The sequence below is a fragment of the Carcharodon carcharias genome, chromosome 11, assembly GCF_017639515.1.
Source record: "Carcharodon carcharias isolate sCarCar2 chromosome 11, sCarCar2.pri, whole genome shotgun sequence".
In the NCBI taxonomy this organism is placed as follows: domain Eukaryota; kingdom Metazoa; phylum Chordata; class Chondrichthyes; order Lamniformes; family Lamnidae; genus Carcharodon; species Carcharodon carcharias.
In genome coordinates this window covers 25,310,513-25,332,694 of record NC_054477.1, presented here as the reverse complement: position 1 = coordinate 25,332,694, position 22,182 = coordinate 25,310,513, and the positions used below count along the sequence as shown (strand labels likewise).

The 22,182-nt window shown below is 41.6% G+C and overlaps 1 protein-coding gene across 2 annotated transcripts in view; it reads left to right on the top strand.

Moving 5' to 3' along the window:
• LOC121284106 (gamma-aminobutyric acid receptor subunit gamma-3) overlaps positions 1 to 22,182 on the top strand; it is a 661,993-nt gene that overhangs the window by 625,239 nt on the left and 14,572 nt on the right. The window contains exons 8-9 of one of the 2 annotated variants that reach the window (XM_041199198.1): positions 15,880 to 16,076; positions 18,602 to 18,607. In XM_041199198.1, the coding sequence (XP_041055132.1) occupies positions 15,880 to 16,076; positions 18,602 to 18,607 (203 nt within the window). The remainder of the gene's footprint in view (positions 1 to 15,879; positions 16,077 to 18,601; positions 18,608 to 22,182) is intronic. The other variant, XM_041199197.1, reaches the window with a different exon arrangement.

The following is a 22,182-nucleotide window of genomic DNA, read 5'->3' as shown; positions in this document are numbered from 1 at the left end:
ATTTACAATTTCTTCACCTACTTTCTTTAAAACCCTGGGGATTTGCCAGTCTTCACCATTTTTGTTCTAATATTGTTTTCTTGCTTAGATTAACTTTAGTGAGCTCCAATACATGATTCATTATTAATTTCCCTGGGATGTAAGCTATATTATCCACTTCCTCTATTGGAAGCTCTTATTTAGCTTTTATTATCTTTTTATATCTTCCTTTGCTGGTCTCTGCATCTATCCCAGACCTCTAGATCTGCATTGTTCTGTGCAATTTGTATGGTCTCTCCTTTATTTTTTGTTACTTCTCATCTCTTTTGTTTTATTTGGTATGTAGTGCTCTTGCCCCTTAGAAGTATATAATGGTCCTAGCTAAATTATTTTTTAACGCCTTCCACTGTTTTTACCCAGTAGCAGATTTGACCAGTTTGCTGTCTTCATTATCTGTCCCATCTCATTAAAATTAGTCTTAGCAATATCTAGAATCATAGTATCTATGTTAAATTGCACCTTTTCAAATCAAGTTCAGTCATATTATAATCACTATCTGATAAATGCTCCCGTACTGTTAGATTATTAACTAATTCTGACTCATACTCATGCTTAAATCCATTATGGTCTGCCCTCTGAGGTCTCTTACATCCACTGAGAGGGCAACTGAGACTTTGGATTAACGTCCCATTTCAAGGAATCAAAAAGCACAGTATCAGCAGAGGTAAAACACAGATGGTGTGAATTATTGGAAATCTGAAATTTTAAAACGGCACTGGATATGAGAGCAAGTCCATTAGCAAGGTTGCTTACAAATATATTCTATTTTTACATTAGTCTATTAATACAAGTGTATGGGAGCTTGCCAACAAGGCAATTTTTTTTTGTACAGAATACACCAAACTCCATCCTGCAGGCACAATATTTGCTGCTCATGCAGATGGTTTAATATTAAATCAACACATACCTTCAGACCTAATGACAAATCCTCAGGCCTGTTAGTACTGTGCTCAATGAGTGTCCCAGATGCCAAGGTGGAGGAATACACAGATAGTGAAAGAGACTGGAAGATAAAATCTGAATGATGAGAAGAAGAAGAAAGCGAACAAGAGACACCCCACAACCTTTGCTTTGCTGCTTTAGACTGCAGAGTTCAGACAGGAGACTTTGGTCAAGTGAGGAACATAGTCATAGGCCAGAATTTTATGGTCTCCCTGCCACCGGAGGGCTCTGAGGTGAGGAGGGAACGTGAAATTGCATTGACGCAATTCCCTCCAGGAACCCGCCCACTCCGACCTGGTAGCGATTTTACACTAGGGCAGGCAGGGCCTCGAACAGGAAACCCGCCCAGCCTCAATTTTTAGGCTGGTGGGCAGATGACGGATCAGGGGCGGGGGGAGAGGGAAAAGCCCAAAATCGAACGGAGTTCAATCTAGGGCGGGTAGGGCCCTTCCGGCCAGAGCAGCGTTGATTGACTGGCAGCTCCCCAAGGCGGAACTTCCTCCTGGTGAAGGGCAGGAGTCCCGCCTTATGCCAATCAATGCTTGTTAGAGCGTGAAATGGCATTGGGCCTGTTTTTTCCACTGATTCTTCAGTTGGCGGGGGCTCAGCCCCACAATCCTGAAAATTCAGGTCATGGAGTACCCCAGCTAACATTAGGGATAGCTTCATGCTCTTGCCCACCAGTTATGACTTACTCAATTGCCAAGACAGCACTGATTTGAGCCTCAGTGTACCATGGATAAACATTCTTGTTAATCTGTGAATCTGAGGGTGTGCTACACTCGGGTATGTCAATTTTTAGCTGGCCTTTATTCTATCGATACATAAAAATGCAGAGACCAATATGACCTATTCCATTTTTACTTCCTGCATGATTAAAAACATACCTTTGGGCTTGTGATTAGCTGGTAAAAATTATTCCGGCCCACAAAAAACTTCTGGGGAAAGCATGAAGAAAATAAGATGCATTTTTAGCTTTCTTTTTAGCTTAAGTGTGCAAAAATTATAAATTTACAAAACACAAACAACTAGAGAAGAAAGGAGGTTAAAGGGCATTGAAAAAATTGGAGAGCCGTACTGTTTAAAAACTTGTACTCAAAATTAGCTTCCCAGGAGGAAAGAACAGTTCAGCCCAGTTTTTATTGGTGTTCCATTTTAAGATATGAAAGACCAGTTCGGACCAGCATTCTTATTTCCCATGTTTTTACTACTTTTTCCTTCTGGGCTATGTTATGAGAAAGGCTAATAGCCCAGATATTCCTGTTAGAGTAATCGTAAGGCTAATGGTGCTCAGAGTTATTTATGTGCAAATTGTACAGCATCTTCAGCTAAGGGGCAGGTGCAGATTGAGTCAAATATCCAACCATTGCTGTCCAGGTTGCATCTTGCTATTATTGGCATGAAGTTGCTGTATTTGCATGGTGTTTGTGTTCTAAATTCAAGTTAGGGCTTGTCAAAGTACCCTTTTACACTCGTGATAAATGAAACTTGCTGGCTCTGAAAATTAACCATTACAAGTGTCTCTTCAGGTTTTAATCGGTTTTGGAGATTTAATAAAAGTAAAATTAAAAACTCTATGAGGAACAATTTATACTAAGAGAGAGAAAAAGTGCTGGGAATACTCAGCAGGTCAGGCAGCATCTGTGGAGAGAGGATCAGAGGTAAAGGCGAGGACTTTGCCACAAAAGCAGAGGCCCTGACATTGGGCAGAGATGCGTGGCTGCGGAACATATAGCAGGCAGCAAGAGGCCCCAATGCATTTTACCATCAGCGGCCAATTAAGTGACTGCCAATGAGGAAGCTCTGTAATTAACAGTGGCAGGTGGGTCCTAGTGCCGACCACGTAGAGAGGAATCAACCACGTATCTCCCCTTTCCCAGGAGCTCAACCACTCCAGGTAACCACAGGAGTGAATATGTGGCCTCAAAGAGCAGCAGAGGGACAGACTTCAGACAAAGGGAGTTCTTCGCAGAGTGCTTCCACAGCTGATGACACACTCTCAGCCCCTTCGATGGTGACACAAATGCTGGATCTTCCTCATATTACTGAGATGGCTCATGCACAGGTGTCCCAAATCTGTTCTAATGCAGTAGGGCCCATGTACCCAGAGGACTCAGGCCACAGCCATCCACTGTGCCAATGTTACTCCCTCTAGTGCACCAATATTCTGCAATGCACAACAGAATATAATGATGCAGGATGCCACTGAAGGTACGTATTCCAGGGTTTCCCCAGATCTATTGAGGCATTGAAACCTCATCTTTAGCAGATGTTCATTATTCTGTCATTTGCACCTCCTCCGGACACATCTTTTGCTTCTTTACTTGTCCCATTGCAACTCCTTTTGGCTCTGCCCCAACAACTCTTCTGACATTTAATTTCTCCTGTCTTCCACTCTATCACAGACTAATGCAATTATATCCTTGCTTAGGTAAGGAGACCAAACTTTCCTACTTTATATATTCCATTCCTCTTGCAATATGCAACAACATCCCACTTGCCTTCTTAATCCCCTGCATACTAACTTTTTGTGATCCATGTACAAGGGAAATCAGATCCCTCTATACCACAGAGTTCTGCAGCCTCTCTCTATTTAAGTAATACACTGCTTTCTGTTATTCTTCCTGGCAAAGTGGACAAATTCACATTTTCCCACATCATACTCCATCTCCCAAATTTTCGCCCATTCACTTAAGCTACCTATATCCCCTTGCAGACTTCTTTATCCTCTTCACAACTTACTGTTCTAGTATTTTTGTATCATCAGCAAATTTAGCAACCATACAATCAGTCCAGTCATTCAAGTCATTGATATTGTGAATAGCGGAGCTCCCTGCACAGACCCCTGTGATACTCCACTAGTTAAAGCATGCCAACCCGAAAATGACCCATTTATCCCTATCCTCTGCTCCCTGTTAGCTAACCAATCCTCTATCCATGCTAATCCATGTGTTAGGATTCTGTTATCTTTACCCACTGGCAAGATAAATTTATCCAGTTGAAACTTATTGTCAGTCTCAATCCTCAACCAGGTGAGACTTTAAATCATTCTAAGTGCTTAGTCAGCTATACTAACTTTCAACTTGGTCTTAAAATAAAATCTCCTCCCTCCCAGGAGTATTTAGGATAAATAAAGATATCTCAAAATGAAATATTCTTCTTAGGTATATTATAGCAGATATAACTCCTCTGAGCTAACCACTCTCAAGCTGTAGGTTCCCCATTAAAGAACTCTAGAATAAAGAATGAGTCTACAGCTTTTATAATGGTTACTAAATAATATTGTATTATAAGGCTAAATCCTGCATTGCATTATAGTAATGGTTGCAATGTTACAAAGTAAAGTAAGTAAAATAAACTAATCCACCTAAAATATAAATGCAGAATAAACTAATTCACCTAGAATATAAACGCAGAATATATAATCCACCTCAAAGTAAATGAAGGATAACAAATTTACCTAAAATATAAATGCAAAGGATGCAAATCCACCAAAAAATGAATATAGGAATGTAGGATATCCAAACAAATAACATAATAAGTTTATACTCACAATCAAATTATAAAATGTAGTTTTTGTCTTGTCTCATCTATGAGGAGATCTCATCCATAAGACCTCTACTCTCAGGTCAGCGGTGGCAAATCTGACCTAGATGCTTGCTTAAGAGCCAAATTTAAAGACAATCTATTGCTTTAAGAAAAAAATAGCCATTGATAAAACATATTCTGAGGTTTTTTTATTTCAGAATTCTTTGAGGATCAAACAGTGTGTGTGTGTGTGTGTGTGTGTGCGCTCAGGTGTTTTTCCAGCTTGTTGCAAACAGCATCAAGGCCTTTACTAGCATAGCAGTCTCAAGGTTTTCTACATTTTGAGTATAACATTGTTTCTCCTGTTCTTGGCAAAGATTCAAATTTTCAATTGGCTGGGTTAAATCCTTGACAGATGCTCTTTATCAAATGCCTTTTGGAAATCCAAATATTCAAATACACCATATCTACAGGTTCCCCTTTATCCACGTTGCTTCTTACTCCTTCAAAGAACTCCAATAAATTAGTCAAACATGATTTCCGTCCCACAAAACCATGTTGACTCTGCTTGAATGCACTGAAATTTTCTAAGAATCCTTGCACTAACCTCCTTAAAAATAGATTTCTGCATTTTCCCTATGACAGATGTTTGGCTAACTGGCCTGTCGTTTCTTGCTGTCTGTCCCCCTCCTTTCGTGAACTTACTATTTACTATTTTCTAATCTGATGGGACCATTCCAGAATCTAGGGAATTTTGGAAAATTACAACCAATGCATCTCAGCAGCCGATCCTTTTAAGACCTTAGGATGCAGGACATCAGGTTCAAGGGACTCGTCAGCTTTCAGTTCTAGTATTTTTTTCAGTACCCTTTCCCTGGTGATTGTAATTGTTTTAGTACTTCCCTCCCTTTCACTTCTTGATATACAAGAATTTGTATCTTCTACATTGAAGACACAGGCACAAAATATCTGGTCAACACTTCTGCCATTTCCTTATTTCCCATTATTAATTCTCCAGACTCACTCGCTATAGGACCCACATTCACTTTAGTTCCACTTTTCCCTGCTATCTGATTACATAATTCTAGCTAGCTTCCTCTCACACTCTAAGTTTTCTCTCCTTTTTTTGTAATTCTTTGCTGGTTTTTAAATTCTGTCCACTCTTCTGACCTACCACTAATCTTCACTGAAGCATAAGCTTTTTCTTTGATACTATCCTTAACTTAGTTAGCCATGGATAGCGTATCCTTCTCATAGAGTCTTTCTTCCTCACTGGAATGTATTTTGCTGAGAGTTATTAAATACCTTCTTAAAAGTCTGCCCTTGCATCTCTACTGAACTACCTTTAACCTAATTTCCCAATTCACTTTAGCTAATACCCTGAACAGCCTCTAACCTCATAGTCCCCCAACACTGCAGAGCCCACTTCTAACTCCTTCCTAAAATCCACAAACAGGACTGCCCTGGTAGACCCATTGTTTCCACCTGTTCCTACCCTACTGAATTTATTTCTTCCTATCTTGACTCAATTTTTTCTCCCCTTGCTCAGTCTCTTCCCATTTACATTCATGATTCTTCTGACACCCTACATCATTTCAACAGTTTCCAATTTCCTGGCCCTAACCAACTCCTCTTCACTATGGACTTCCAATCCCTCTACACGTCCATTCCAAACCAGGATGGTCTAAGTACCCTCTGTGTCTTCCTTGAACCAGGGCCAGAACAATCCCCATCCACCACCCCCTCTGCCTGGCTGAATTTGATCTTTAACTGAACAATTTCTCCTCTAACCTGTCTCACTTCCTCCAAATAAAAGGTGTGGCTATGGATACGTGTATGGCCCCAATTATGCCTGGCTTTTTGTGGGGTATGTGAAACATTCCTTGTTCTAGTCCTACTTGAGCCGCCTCCCACAACTCTTTTTCTGGTACATCGATGAATGTTTCGGTGCCACTTCATGCTCTCACCTGGACCTAGAAAAATTCATAAATCTTGCTTTCAATTTCCACCCTCTCTCCCATGGTCCACCACCAACACTTCCCTTCCCTTCCTTGACTTCTCTGTTTCCATTTCTGGTGATGGACTGTCTACCAATATCCATCACAAGACTCCCACAATTGCCTAAACTACACCTCCACACACCCTGCTCCCTGTATGGACTCCATTCCATTCTCCCAGTCTCTCCATCTTTGTCATATCTGTCCTGATGCTGCTGCCTTCCACAAAATCATTTTCCGTATGTGTTCCCTTTTCTTCAGCCGACACTCCCGCACCGTAACCACCACTGTGGTTGACAGGGCCCTCAACAGTGTCCGACCCATTTCCCACACTTCTGCCCTCAGGCTTTCCCCTCCCTCCCGGAACCACAATAGGGTTCCCCTTGTCCTCACTTTCCACCCTACCAGCACCCATGTTCAAAGGATTATCCCCCGCCATTTCTGCAAATGCAGCAGGATACCTCCACCAAACACATCTTCCTGTCCCCTCCTCTGTCAGCATTATAAAGGGACCATTGCCCCCATGACACCGTGGTCCACTCTGCTATCACCCCCAACACCGCATCTCCTTCCCATGACACCTTCCTATGCAATTGCAGGAGATATAACACCTGACCCTTTACCTCCTCCCTCCTCAATGTCCAAGGTCCCAGACATGCCTTCCAGCTAAAACAGCGATTTACATGTAATTCTTTCAAATTATCCAACTGTCTTTGCTGCTCACAATATGGTCTCCTCCACACTGTGGAAACCAAATGCAGACTGGGTGACTGCTTTGTGGAACACCTTCGCTCTGTCCACAAGAATGACCACCAGCCTTCCGGTCACTGGCCATTTCAATTCACCATTTTGCTCTCATGCTCACATTTCTGTCCTCGGCCTGTTACAATGTTCCATTGAAGCTCAATGCAAGCTGCAGAAACAGCACCTCATCTTCCTATTCAGCACTTTGCAGCCTTCTGGACTCAACGTTGAATTCAACAATTTCAGACCATGAACTCTGTCCTCCATTTTGATCTTTTTTCTCCCATGTGCCAAGCTGTATTTTGTTCTCACATTTTTGCCTTCAGACACATTGATCTTTATTCTGCTATTAACACATTCTGCAATTTTGCTTTCAGACAATGCTGACCTTTATCATGCTATTAACACCTACTCTGGACCAATGCTTTGTGTCTTTAATACTATCATTACCACTCCTCTTGATTTACGTTCCATAACATCTTTGCCATTTAATCTCCCCAGCTCGCTAACCTATCCCTGACCTCCTCTTTTGCTCCACCTGCCTCTCCCAGCTTTCTCAACAGCATAAAACTCACCACCTACCTACCCCCCTTCAGTTCCAAAGGACAGTCACGTTGGACTCGAAACATTGGGCAGGTTTTTCCGGTCAGCGTGCGGGGGAGGGGCTTGTGTCCCGATGTCACCTCGCGTCATTTAGATTTTCAGTTGAGTGGGCGCGCAGCCAAACTGTCAATGGCCTGTTAAGGCCATTAAAATCTAATTGACCTCATTGATGGTCCTTCCTTACAGGTGGCAGACAGGCACTTTGCCTCAGGGAGATCTTCCACGCGTATGCGTGCACTCCCAGCTGAGGGAAATCCCCCCTCCCCCACCCACACAGGGAGTGCATAACGCTTCCTAGTGGATGTCACCCACCCACTTAAAATGGCTGTGCCCCCCTGACTCGGGGCATCAATCAGAAGGCCGCCCACTGGCGCCCGCTCCCACAATTCCCCCCCCAATGGGGGGAAAATGTTGCCCATTAATCCTGTTTCTATCTCTACAGATGTTGCTAGACCAGCTGAATCTTTCCAATGCTTTCTGTTTTTATTGCACTTTAGCCAGTTCTGCCTTTGTACCCTTGTAATTGCCTTTATTTACAACATTAACCATAGACTCACTCTTCTCACCCTCAAACTGGATGTGCAATTCAATCATATTATGATCAATGCTACCTAGCAGTTCCTTTACTCTGAGGTTATGAATTAATCTCACCTCATGATCTAGAATAGTCTGCACTTTGGTTGGCTCAAGAACATGCTAGTGTATGAAGTTGTCCCAAATATACTTAATGAGCTCACCTTCCAGGCTAACTTTGCCAATCTGATTTGTCCAATCTTTATGTAAATTAAAATAACCCATGATATTGCTGAAACTTTCTTACAAGCCCCCCATTATTTCTTCCTGTATATCCTGTCCTACAGTGTAGTTACTTTAGGGGAACTATAGACTACTTCCACAAGTGACTTTTACCATCGCTATTCTTTTTATATCTAACTACACTCATTCAAATTCAACATCTTGATCTTTAGGACTAAGGTCATCTCTCCCTAAGGAAGAGAGAGAGGTAGAAATTTGGAGAGGGTTAACAAGGAAATTCCAGAGCTTTGAACCTAAGCCGCTGAAGATGTGACCATCAATGATGGAGTGAAGAATAGTGAGGTCTGATAGTGATGCAAGCACAGATGTAATGGTGCCCAGAGCACTGGCGCCAGCTGTTCCCATAGTGACCATGGTCAATATAACCTCAGGTGTTTTTCTTCTGATCTTCTGAGGTACGTTGGTGTTATGAAAAGTGGGCATAGATCATACAGTCCAAATATCATCAAAATGGCTCCTTCTCAAACAGTTTAGGATGCAACTGCCACTCAGATATATTTTCTATTGGATTCTGACATGAAATTAACAAGAAAGTGATTGGAAAAACAGATATGGTGGATGGGATATCAAAGTTTTGATTGAATATCTTTGGGAGCACTCGATTACATTCAATTCTTTGTCGAATGAAAAGACTACTTTGCCCCTCAAGTCTTCTATGTCCCTTACTGTCCAAGAGCTACCTGTGGACACATGTCAATTGCTAACACTTAACACTTCCTTATCAAATCAGGAACTTGTGGGGAAAACATAAAATAGGAATTAAATTGCTTTCAGGAAGATCAGATTATTATAAACAGTGATTGTAAATCCCTCTATGCACCATCTGCTTCCATTTGATACAGTTGTCCACCTATCCAGAAGCAGCCATGGATTTTTTTTGTTGCAACTTGGTGACAGAATGCTTCTAATCCAAATAATCTAACATTATCTATTATGTCATTTAATACAACAGTGTTAAATCGGTAAAATAGCGTGCAGGAAATAATTTACTTTTGGAACATATGTTTTAATACCAGGCTGCCAAAGGAAAGGGAATAAAATTGCCTCACACAAGATGGGAGATCAGGAAACGTTGGCTGGGAATTTCCTTACCAGCCTAAGTGGTGATTACACCTTTGGGATCAGGGTATATTTATGCAGAACTTTTCAGTGGAAGATGCAATAGGTGGGATGCAGTTTATGATAAAGAGGATTGTCTGTGATTTGTGGAAGGGACAGATTTGAGGGTTGATCTTGACTTTGAGTGAGTGTATGCCAGGCGATAGCAAGTCAGCAAGCAGTTTTAATTCTCATACAATAAATAGAAATCCCACAATTGCAGAGTCTAAATTCATATCTGAACAACCTTTATTCTTTGTGTGCTTTCCCTATTTATTAAAATTATTATAAGATGAACCATTGTTAGCTCGATGTACCTTGGCTGAGAGAGCTGTTTTGATATTAAGATCAAAAAGGTCCCAGGCTCTGTGCTGAATTATCCAATCTCAACCTGAGCAACATTAGGATTGTTATAATTGGATTGAGTTGCCTTGGGCTAGAGAATAGAAAATCATCAAGGGCCCCTGTCCTTGCTTGCACTTGGTGATAGAAAGAGCAGTTGTTGGTGAGGCAAGGATTGGGCTCAGCAGTGAGGCAGCCTGTAGGCACTCATTATCTAAGGTCACAGATAAGAAAGTGTCTTTTGGACAAGGTTTTAGAAGTGGTTTAGACTAGTGTGTAATCATCCTGCACAGAAGGAAGCTATTCAGCCCATTGTGCCTGGGAACGAGCTATCCAATTAGTCCTATTCCCCTCCTCTTTCCCAAGAACCCTGCATTTTTTTTCAAATATATACCAAGTTTCCGTTTGAAGGTTACTATTGCCCCTGCTTCCACCACCCTTTCAAGCAGTGTATTCCAGACCATAGCAAACCACTGTTTAAAAACAAATGCTCGTCTCCCCCTTTTTCTTTTGCCAATTACCTTAAAGAGTTGTTCTCAAAGTGTGGTCGGCAGATTGGTCGAAAATGCAAGTAGCTGATGTGTAACACTATGGCCGAGACCATACAAGAGAACAGGCCAGAATCTTCATCCCCACCACTCACATGACCTACCACTCAGCCAGACTAGCTCCTGCGCAAGCAGCAACAATGTGGTTTTGTAAGCAAGATTTATGTTACTGTTGACTTGATTTGATTAATATAGATGTAACATAAGTATTAGTTTTGTTAGAAGATTATTGTGATGATTGTATAACACTTATTGGAGTGTTTCACACAAACGTGTTCTCATGTAGTAGTGATGTTTATGATTTGAAAATGCCTGTTTTTTTGTTTCTGGTTTGAATTAATATTCAAAAGTATGGAAAGCATCTCAATTCTTCCCGTTAAATCTGATGAGCCTTTTTTGTGATGGCACACCTCTATTTCATCTCTCCTTAACCTTCTCTGTTCAGTATAATTCAGGAAACTGGGAAATGGCAACTTTAATTGTAATAGCTAGCACTGACACAGGTCTGATGAGTCCTTGACCTCAATCTGCCCACTCACATCTCCAAGGGCTGTCATTTCTGTGACTTCAGGAGATCAGGGAAGTTTTCCGTTAACCTGGAAGAACCATTTCCTTTTGAACAACGGCATAGCTTTTCCCCCTCACTGCTTGAGTGCACACTGATGGATTAGATTGACTGCCTGTCACAGTGCCCAGCCAATTTTCATTTGAGGGGTTCTATACGGCTGGTCAATTCATTCCGTTGGTTTGGCACCTTAGCGTATGTTCCGAAGGTTACCGTCCGTGTGTCAAGATATTTCACTGAAGAGCCATTTGTATTCTCTCATGATTAGGCAGAATAGTGAGACCTTTAGAAACAGCCATGTTTTCTGCTGAACTGTTGGTCTATAGTTGTTGCCAGGCTACAATGAGTTGCCAAGCTACATCTGTTGCCAGGCAACTGATACATTCTCTGCTGGGTCTGTAGGTTCGTGCAACAATTCCATCTTCAATTCTGAAAAGCAAATTAAAAATTAAACATATTTCAATGGAAATGAGCTCCTGATTACTATCTAGTGATCCCTGGTATTGGGTAAGGGCAGGAAAAACTCAGCTCAGATTCAAATAGACTTTGTCATCCAGGTTCACATTTGTCCATTTGGATGAGGTACTAGAGGGCTGCCTGTGTCCATGGTACTTTGTCCCACATTTAGGAATGGAGGAGAAAAATTATGAGGAAATCAAAACATAAGGTTTTATCTTTATGTTCTTTATGTAGACAGGATTTTAGTGTGGATTTTTCCCTCAAGCACATTAAAACTGAATTCAGTTTTACAGTTTGGCAATTGTTTGGAAGTTACTAGAAAGAATTCTGAGGGACTGAATATATCTGCACTTGGAGAGATACAGATTAATCAGGGATAGTCAGGATGGATTTGTTAAGGGAAGATCTTGTTTGACAAATTTGATCAAATTTTTTGAGGGGGTAACCAGGAGTGTTGATGAGGGTAATGCATTTGATGTGGTCTACATGGACTTTAGCAAGGCTTTTGATAAGGTCCCTTATGGCAGGCTGGTCAAGAAAGTAAGAGTCCAGGGGATCCAAGTCAAAGTTGGATCTAAAATTAGCTGAGAGGCAGGAAGCAGAGGGTAATGGTAGAGGGATGTTTCTGTGACTGGAAGTCTGTTTTCGGTGGGGTTCTGCAGGGCTCTGTGCTGGTGCCCTTGCTGTTTGTAGTGTACATAAATGACCCTAAATGATTTGGACATAAATGTAGGGGGTATGATTAAGAAGTTCGCAGATGACATGAAAATCGGTAGGATGATAGTGAGGAGGTTAGCCTTAAACTGCAGGAGAATATCAATGGACTGGTCAGGTGGACAAAGCAGAGGCAAATAGAATTCAACCCAGAAAAGTGTTGAGGTAATGCATTTGGGGAGAGCTAACAAGGCAAGGGTTTACACTATGAAAGGTAGGACCCTGGAAAGTACTGAAGGTCAGAGGGACCTTGGTGTGCATATGCATAGATCCCTGAAAGTAGCAAGGCAGGTGGATAAGGTGGTTAAGAAGACAGATGGGATACCTACCTTTATTAGCCGAGGTGTAGAATACAAGAGCAGCGAGGTTATGCTGGAACTGTATAAAATGCTGGTTAGGCCACAACTGTGTGCAGTTCTGGTCACCACATTATAGGGAGGATATGCTTGCACTGGAAAGGGTGCAGAGGAGATTTTCCAAGGTGCTGCCTGGGCTGGAGGGTCTGAGCTATGAGGAAAGATTGGATAAGCTGAGGTTGTTTTCCTTGGAAAAACGAAGGTTGAGAGGGGACCTGATAGAGGTGTATAAGATTATGAGGGGCATAGATAGGATAGATAGGAAGGCACTTTTGCCATTAGTAGGGGGGTCAATAATCAGGCGGCATTGATTTAAATTAGGAAACAGACGGCTAAGAGGGGAGTTGAGGAGAAATTTTTTTACCCAAAGGGTGGTGGGAGTCTGAACCTCACTGTTTGAAAGGGTGGTTGAGTCAGAAACTCTCGTAACGTTCAAGAAGCATTTAGATATTCACTTGCGTTGTCATAGACTCCAGGGCTATGGGCCAAGCGCTGGAAAATGGGATTAGTGTAGTCAGATCTTTGTTGACAGGCAAGGATGCGATGGGCCGAATGGCCTCCTTCTGTGCTGCAGATGTCTTTGAGCCTATAGTCCATGTTCCTTGATGGAAAAAAAATTGCACTTCCTTTCATCCATTATGCCAAGCCTCACTGGCACCCTGTACTCTAACATTCTTGCCCTCATGTTGAAATCCTTCAAAGACTGTCCATCCCTCTGTACCTCCAGCTATACATTCCCCCCATCTTCCCTTCACTCCTACAACATCAGCTTCTTTCTTGTGTCTCTGCTCTCTCTACTCCACAAACCACAATCCTATGTCACATCCTCTGGAGGTCCCTCCCAAAATCCTGTCACTTGGCTTCCCTGAGTCCTTCCCCCAAACTAATTTTGCTTTTCATGAGCAACTATGATTTCCTCTTTCTTTCCAGTCCTATTTTGTGGCCAACTTTTTGTAATGTGACTTGAGGCATTGTTCTCCATGTGAAGAGCAACTAGATGGACACAAATTCTTGTCTGATACAAATATTAAGTGCAATGGAAGGCTATAAGAACTGTTGTAGCACAAAACTTGTGGTTGTTATCAGTTCTAATCATACTCTTCAGATTAAATTCCAGTACAAGCCTGTTAAGCTTCACCCATGGTTGCTCAGAGCTACAATTTGTGCTTTGTGAATCAACAGTAAATAGTCTTTATTGTGTTGCTTGCGAACAACCCTCACTATTAAATCCAATTGATGTTTCAATCCAGAGTTCTGAGCCAGTGTATTCAGAAGCACATCCTTGTGAATACGCTCCGATTTGTATTGAGGTGAGCCCGTGAAAAGTAAAGCAAGTAATATGGCTGTAATGCCTAAAGAAAGTGGCTGTAATGCCCAAAAATACATGGTTGAAGGGCATCAGTACCAACTATTTTTTGACTGCTGAAAATTTGTTAGTTGGTCCAACATCTGTGTAACAATGTTGGTTTAGTTTAGTTCATAACACACTGCAAGCCAAAACATTGTGGATTAGAATTCTATACCAGAAAGAGAGCTTACAATCTACACTGACACTCCAGTGCAATACTGAGGTAGAACTAGCTCCTTATGCATATTGTTAAATCCAGGCCTTGTTTGCCTGTTTGGCTTTATGTCAAAGACCTTGTGGCATTTTTGAAAGGGAGCAATGTTCCACACCCAACCAACACCCTAGAAAATGGATCAACAAATTATTGCTTCAATAACTTTTGGTGGAACCTTGTTGTTTGTAAGGTGACTGTTGTGTTTGCTTATATATCGAAGATCATTCAATGCAAACCTTCGTGCATGTGATATCTTTCTAAGACAAAAAAACGACTGTGTGCCACATGGAATGCCACTGGTTTATTTTGGTTTTGGTTTATATACATACATACACAAATGGCCACAAGAGGGTGCTGTTACACTCCTCCTTCATGAAATGCTACACAATGTTCAAGTTCCATATAACTTATTTACAATTTATTGTTTTTCATTTATTTGCATTACCAACTTAACCACTGGTTTCCTATTCCTAAAGGAATGTTGCCTTTCTTGACCCAAACTTTCAAAACTTGGGAAAGGATCTTGACTCATCTGGGCCTGAGCCTGAGGAGAAGTTTTCTCTAATAAAGACTGATTGTTTCTTTGAACTTCAGTTGAATTTTTCACTTCATCAGACATGTCTGTCTGACTCTGACTTGGATCTGAACAGGTTTCAGGCAAAACTTGTGTTGGAGTAATTACTGATACTCTACTCATATCCCAACTATCCAAATCATCAGACTCATTATTTTCCTTCCAACTCCCATCACCTTCGTGAACCTCTGCAGGTAAAACACGACCTATTTGTGCAAACCTAACCTTTTCACTACCAAACACCTTAACCAAATATGTGTGGAGACCATACATTTTCACCACTCTTCCTGGTAGTTACTTTGACCATTTATAATGATGACCTTTCACCTTAACCTTCTGGTTCAACTTCAGACTTTTTGCTCTCATTCTACCCCGATCTTGACTCTTTTTCTGCCTGGGTTGTTTCTCTTCTGCTGACTGTGCTAAATGTGGCTTCAGAAATGAGAACCTCCACTCATACACTCCCAGTGCGAAGCTTGCCCATTGGAACGTTATATGGGGGTAAACTGGGAAGTTGCATGCAGGCAGCCCATGAATTTCCACTCTGCACATGTGGTTTCCTGATCAGCAGATAAAGCTCCAAAGCAGAAATACAAGAGCAGAAAGTGGAATATTTACCTTTTTATGTGCTTACATGATTAAGATTTCTTTGGCTATCCACTTGGGCAATCTTTTTGTAATTATAGGAAAGTAGTCTTGAGCAGGAGTGAAACCCTTTGAGACCCCATTCATTCCTCAACTGCTAACATTTGAAATTAATATGGTGGGATTATATTTGTATATGTGTTCACCTAGGCCAGTTTGCTATTACATTATTTTATTCTGCTGTCTCTATGCTGGCTTCTGCCTTGACCGTAGGGTTTCACGTTAGACTACTGTAGCCAATTGAGTGATCAATAAATTAATAAAATGACAACAGGGCATTTGTATAAGGGATTGGGAATGTTCTTCAAATGTTAATTTGCACTGGCATTTCTTCCTTTACGAAACAGGGATCACAACAGTACTAACCATGACAACACTCAGCAGCATAGCCAGAAAGTCACTACCCAAGGTTTCCTACGTCACTGCAATGGATTTATTCGTCACTGTGTGCTTTTTATTTGTCTTTGCGGCATTGATGGAGTACGCAGCCCTCAATTACTACACGTGCTGCAAGAAACCGAGTTGTACGAGAAAGAAAAAGACGGTAAGCTCCCCAGATGTTACTTAACAATTCACAGAGAAATGCGTTACCTTTGAACAATTTAAGAAGGGTGGGGGAGGTTTTTTTCTGGTCCTGGTGTGTTATGCAAATTGTCAAAACCATGAGAGGATTTCCTCTGGTCCCAGTATGTTCATCAACATTGTGAGGGTTTTAGCTACGTCGTAGACATAACAATTTCCTCAGACTTTCTTTTTCTTGTGAAATTTGAACCCTGTTCTTTTAGAAAACTGTTATCATTCTCCTGGTAATCATGAATATTGAAAATCTTGATGCATCGTTTACGTAAGTGGGACATGTGGAAACTTGCCACTGGATACAGCCTGGGCTTTTCCATGGGTGCTAATATTAACAAATGATGTTACTGTGAGGTTAGCTGGTCTTACTAGTAGGAATGGGGGGCCCTGTGGTCCATAGCATCCATGTTGCTGAACCAGAAGCTCCAGGTTTGAGGCCCACCCCAGGACTTGATGGCCAAGGAAGATGCATTCATAGTGCAGCCAAACTGGTTGAGGATCATCTTGCAAACCCTCCCGAGACATGCCAATGGTAGGTGGTAAGAATGGGAGAGATTCCTGGTCAACCATGTGATGGAAAGAATGTTGGCGCCTCTTCTATCAGTATCCATAGCTCCAGGTTATGACATGCATGTAGAAGTACCACAGCATGTAGAACTCCCTGAGTGAATTGTAACACACCACCACCGCTAATGGGAATATGGGTGTGTTAACTGTATGCCTCTGATAGACTATTTTACTACTAGTGTTGGAAAACCTAAGCCAGCACAGCTATGATGGATCAATGGGCTTCCTCTATGCTTTAAGATTCTATGATGTGCACTGTACATAAATATGTGCAAGTGTTTTTTTTCTCACAGGAGAAACTCAGTGGCTTGGGTTTCCAAGAAATGGGATTGCAGGGGAGCGGGAGCGCAAAATAGTGGCTTAGTTTTGTATTTTTTCAAAGTTAAAGGAGTAATGACCTAATGATCTAATTGCCCCACTGCAATTCATTTGTCGCTATTTAATTGCTGCTTGTTTACCTCCCCACTCTCAGAGTTGAATTTAATGCTCAAAGCAGTGGGCCCATCCACCAGCTGGAGAGCCTGTGGCAACTCTGCTGCAGCCATTCCATGCTCGCCCAACCCAATTTAGTGCTAATCAGGCACATAACTGGTTAGCTGCGGGGTCCTCATTGTCCTTAGGGGAAATTTCCCACCACTGAGAGCTCCCAGCCAATCAGAGGTTGGTGGCTGTCTATTAACAGCACCACCACTGGGAGCAGTGGCCACTGCTGGTACTGCAGTAGGCCCAGGCTGCAGGATTGGTAATGGAGGCCCAGGAATAAGGTAAGTGAGATATTTTCGCGAGGGCCAGTCGGGGAAGCCATGGTGAGTTGCGGGGGCTGATTGATTTATTTTTAGGGGCTGGTCATGGTCTTCACCCATGGCCCATGCCTCCATCAAGGATCTCCTTTTGGCATGGGCTGCCTGTGTAGAAGAGACACCCCCCCACCCCTCCCACCCGACAGCTCTAAGAGGCGGGACATCCACCCCACACCAGGAAGTCCTGTGAGAAATTGCCTCTGGTGGAGCCAGTAACCCCAGCTGCAGCCAGTGAGCTGTATCATTGGATTTTAATCCCATCATGGCTCCTGGGAATGGCCACAGAGGAGTTGTCTCTGGCTCTCCAGCTGGCAGATGGGTCCACTGCATGACCACCAACAGTGTCCCTTCAATTCTGTGAGAGTCCTACAGTTGAGGGAAAAACAACTAATGGCAGATTTCCTGATCTCAGGAGGCCCTTCTTGGGCTGTTTCTTGTTCTAGTTCATCTTATTACTCTAAACCCCAGTGAACACATACATATTGCTGGAACAATGCGGAATCATAGTCTTTATTGAGACATCATACTTCATATGCCAGTATAAATGCTGCTATGCATTTATATGTGATTCACTCACAGTCTTTTCACCATTTTTACCTTTGATCTTCGAATTCTATGTATACCACCAATAAATCAGAGTACACAGAAATGACAACACCATGGACACAGCAAAATGCACTTAGCCCTTCTCAATCTCCTCTAATCATTTTGTTGCCATGGTTACGTTGTCCACACAAATTTCAGATCCATTCCCATAAACACAAGTGACCAAGCTAACATATTCTATACCATCACAACAGACATAGTCAAGTGACTTTCAGATATTCCATCACCCTCCTTGTCTGTGGAGATATCCTTACCTTTAGCCTGCATACACAATGAAAAAAGTTGTATTAATCCATTGTGTGCTAGTCCCATCGACAGTCCAGGACATTGAGGTACTCAGGTAGTGTGGACTCTCATTCCTACACTCCTCCCAATCTTCTCTGTATACTTTCTGTAAGACATAAGGGTTAGCATTTGAATACTCATTTGGCACATTTAGTCCTGTGTAGTCCTTGTTTTTGAACGCACATTGGTAGTAAATCAAGATTACCAGCACAATTAACTGAAACAACACCAGCAGAAGAACGTAAATCACTGGCCTCTGTCTGAAAAATAACTTTCACCAGTCTACATGGCCAATCTGATCCAAAGTTCTGTGGATGTTCTCAATTTCAGCAGAGTGATTGTCAATGTCCACAACTATTGCTTGTCAAACATTGAACCATGGAACCTTGTCCTCCATTTGCATATATTTCTTCAAATAGTACCACAATTAGAGTCAAAGTAGGGTTGCTGTAGACTCAGATTCCCTGGATGCCATTTTTAAGTCTGTTGGCCTATGATTTTGTGCCAATTATTTCAAGGATGCAAATTATGTACATACAATCACCCAAACTTCATATCTATAACTATAGATTCATTCAACTTCCACCCTTCAACACTCCTTGACTGAAATTGTTCCATATAGGATGCTCCCAAGATAGTATTAAACACCATGTAAAACTTCAGATAAATCTTCTCCTCTCGAGTGTTTGAAACAGCAACACATATCAACTTACCTTACCAATTCCAATTTCAGAAACAGATGATGCCCAATATATACATTTACATTCAGTAATCCAAAAGTTATCGCTTGGCGAATTAAAAACAAAGCTAATCTTCCAAAAAAAAAGGACCCAGCAGCTTGTGGAAAGAGCTAACAGTTCTGTGTTTCAAAAGAAGACTAAGCCAAGCATCATCAACATCAACAACAACAACTTATATTGTGATAGCACCTTTAACGTAATGAAAATGGCCCACGGTGCTTCACAGGAGCATTATAAAACAAAGTATGACAATAAGCCATGTAAGGAGATATTCGGGCAGATAACCAAGAGCTTGGTCAAAGAGATATGTTTTAAGAAGTCTCTTGAAAGAGGAAAATGAGGAAGAGAAGCGGAAAGGTGTAGAAAGGGAATTCCAGAACTTGGGGCCTGGGAACTGAAGGCACCACTGCCCAATGGTGGATTGTGGTAGTGAATGCACAAGAGGCTGGAATTAAAGCAATGAGGATATCTCAGAGGGTTGTTGGGTTGAAGGAGATTGCAGAGCTAGAAAGGGGAAAGGCCATGGATAGATTTGAAAATAAGGATGAGTATTTCAAAATCAAGACATTGCTAGACAGGGAGCCAATGTAGGTCAGCAAGTACAGAGATGATGGGGGAATAGACTTGCTGTGAGTTAAGACACGGGCAAAACTAGAGTTTTGAATGACCTCTTGATGATGCAAGTACAGGTCAAAAGCTCATCTCAGGGTCAAATGTCATTAAAGAGGTAGGTTTTAAGGAGTGTCCTTTGAGAGTTGGAGAGGTATATGGAGGGTATTCTGAGTTTAGGGCCTATGCAGCTGAAGGCATAGCTGCCACTGGTGGAATGATTAAAATAGAGATTGTTCAAGAGTCCAGAATTAGATGAGCACAGATAGCCCAGAGGATTGTGGAGCTGGAAAATATTACAAAGATATGGAGGGATGAGGCCATGGAGGGAGTTGAAAACAAGGATGAGGATTTTAATATCAAGATACTGCCTGACCAGGAGCCAATGTAAGTCATTGAACGCAGGGGTGATAAGGGTAAGGGACTTGGTGCGTGTTAAGGCATGAAGATGCCTTCAGATCGTTACCAGACCATGAGATAGCAGTGGCATTCCTCCTGTCTTTCTCTTTCCTTGGTAACACTTTACAGAACTAGCAGGATAATTAAACAATCAGAATTACCTCAAATCATTGACTCCTGAAATTCAAAAATGTTGATTACTTATGTGATAATATCTTTTCCGGAACTAGAGACTTTCAGGCAATTTATGACAAGCAGAATTTGACTGGCCATAAAAGAAGTCTGATTTTCACAACTTAATAGGTTTGTCAACCTCAATAATTCCAATTTAATTCAGACCAATATTTTATTAACCAACCACAAAATAGAGCAGAAAGTAACACATTCTTGGAAACAAAGCAATAAATCTTTATCTTGCTTCCTTCAGGTGGCCCTCCAATTACTGGACAAACCATTGAATGTAATAGAAGCAAAGCCCAGCTTTCACAGTGAAATACATTCTTCAACATTTTTACATACAAGCTTGTTTTAAAGGGAGACAGCTTGAAAACAAAAGAACTTGTGCAACTTGTGACATTCGAAAAAGGAACAGTATCTTTCCCTTTTTTCCTTTATTCAATCATAGATTAAGTTTTTCTTCAAACTGATTTACAATTGCTGCTGTTTTTTCCATTCAATTCCATCATGCACTAATTTAAAATCTCAAACTTGCAGCCTGTGTTCTCAGCCAAACCTGTTACCTTCTGCACAATTCTTAACACTTCCCTCTGGTTTACGGGAGAAGTGTAATGCCATAGCATAAAGGCTGGAGGGAACACTGAAAATCCATTTCACCTCTGGAAACTGCTATAACGTTTCACTCAACAGTTTCAATATTCCACATCTCTTTAGACTATGCTTACAATTCCCTCATTTGAGCTATTCACTGAACATCTCAACATCTTTTTTTTATTCATCCATGGGATGTGAGCACTGTTGGCAAAGCCAACATTTGTTGCCTACCCCTGACTGCCTTGAGAAGTTGGTGATGAGCTGCCTCCTTGAACCGCTGCCGTCCATGTGGTATCAGTAGAGTGCTGTTAGGAAGGGACAATGAAGGAATGGTGATATAGTTCCAAGTCAGAATGGTGTGTGACTTGGAGAGGAACTTGCCATGTTGCTATGTGTCTGCTCCCCTTATCATTTTAGGCAGTAGAGATCATGGGTTTGAAAGATGCTGTTGAAGGAGTCTCGGTGAGTTGCTACAATGCATCTTGTAGATGGTACACACTGTTATCACTTTGCGTCGGTGGTGGAGGGAGTGAAGGTTTGTGGATGGGGTGCCAATCAAGTGCGTTGCTTTGTCCTGGACAATGTCAAGAAACCAATCTGCATTTGTGCCGATTTGTCAACACATGCCAAATCGGTCAGCTATCTATCCAGAGGTCTATCAGGGATGAGCTGCCTTGTTTGCAAATGGTAGCACATTCATTTCCTTCCCACTGTAAAGCAATAGCTTGTAACTTTTCCTATGTGTCAAGCCCTTAGTGCTGCAGGGGAGCATAGATGGTGTTCATTTGCATAGATATTAGATTATGAATATCATGACTTTCTGGGGCTGATTCACTTCAACATAATCATTTAGCCAAGTGTAATAGCTGCTTATTTCTTTGAGCAAAACCTTTTTTTAGAATAACCATAAACAGCTCCTGTTATAGACTCGAATTTAAAAATACTAAAAGCAACAGCTTTGCATCATTTGGTAGGCCTAATCTGAGAACAAAGCTGCAATGATTACCAAAATAGTATGTCAATGTCAAAAATGCATAGCTGTAACAGTGCCTGTTTATTAAATGATTAAACTTGTACTATATTGATGTTGACAACTGTATAATATCAGATACTGACAGTTTCATCCTTCAAGGAAATCCTGTGGCTGTGTTATTCAACCATAAATCGCACTGGCCCATGAAGTTCCCTATCAATATCTGTTAAGTCTTCAAGTTCTTCGGCAGCCCGCAGTACAAAGAGGTGAATTATGCTGGGAGATCGTTGAATATGTCACACACAACCAACCCATTTACAAAGG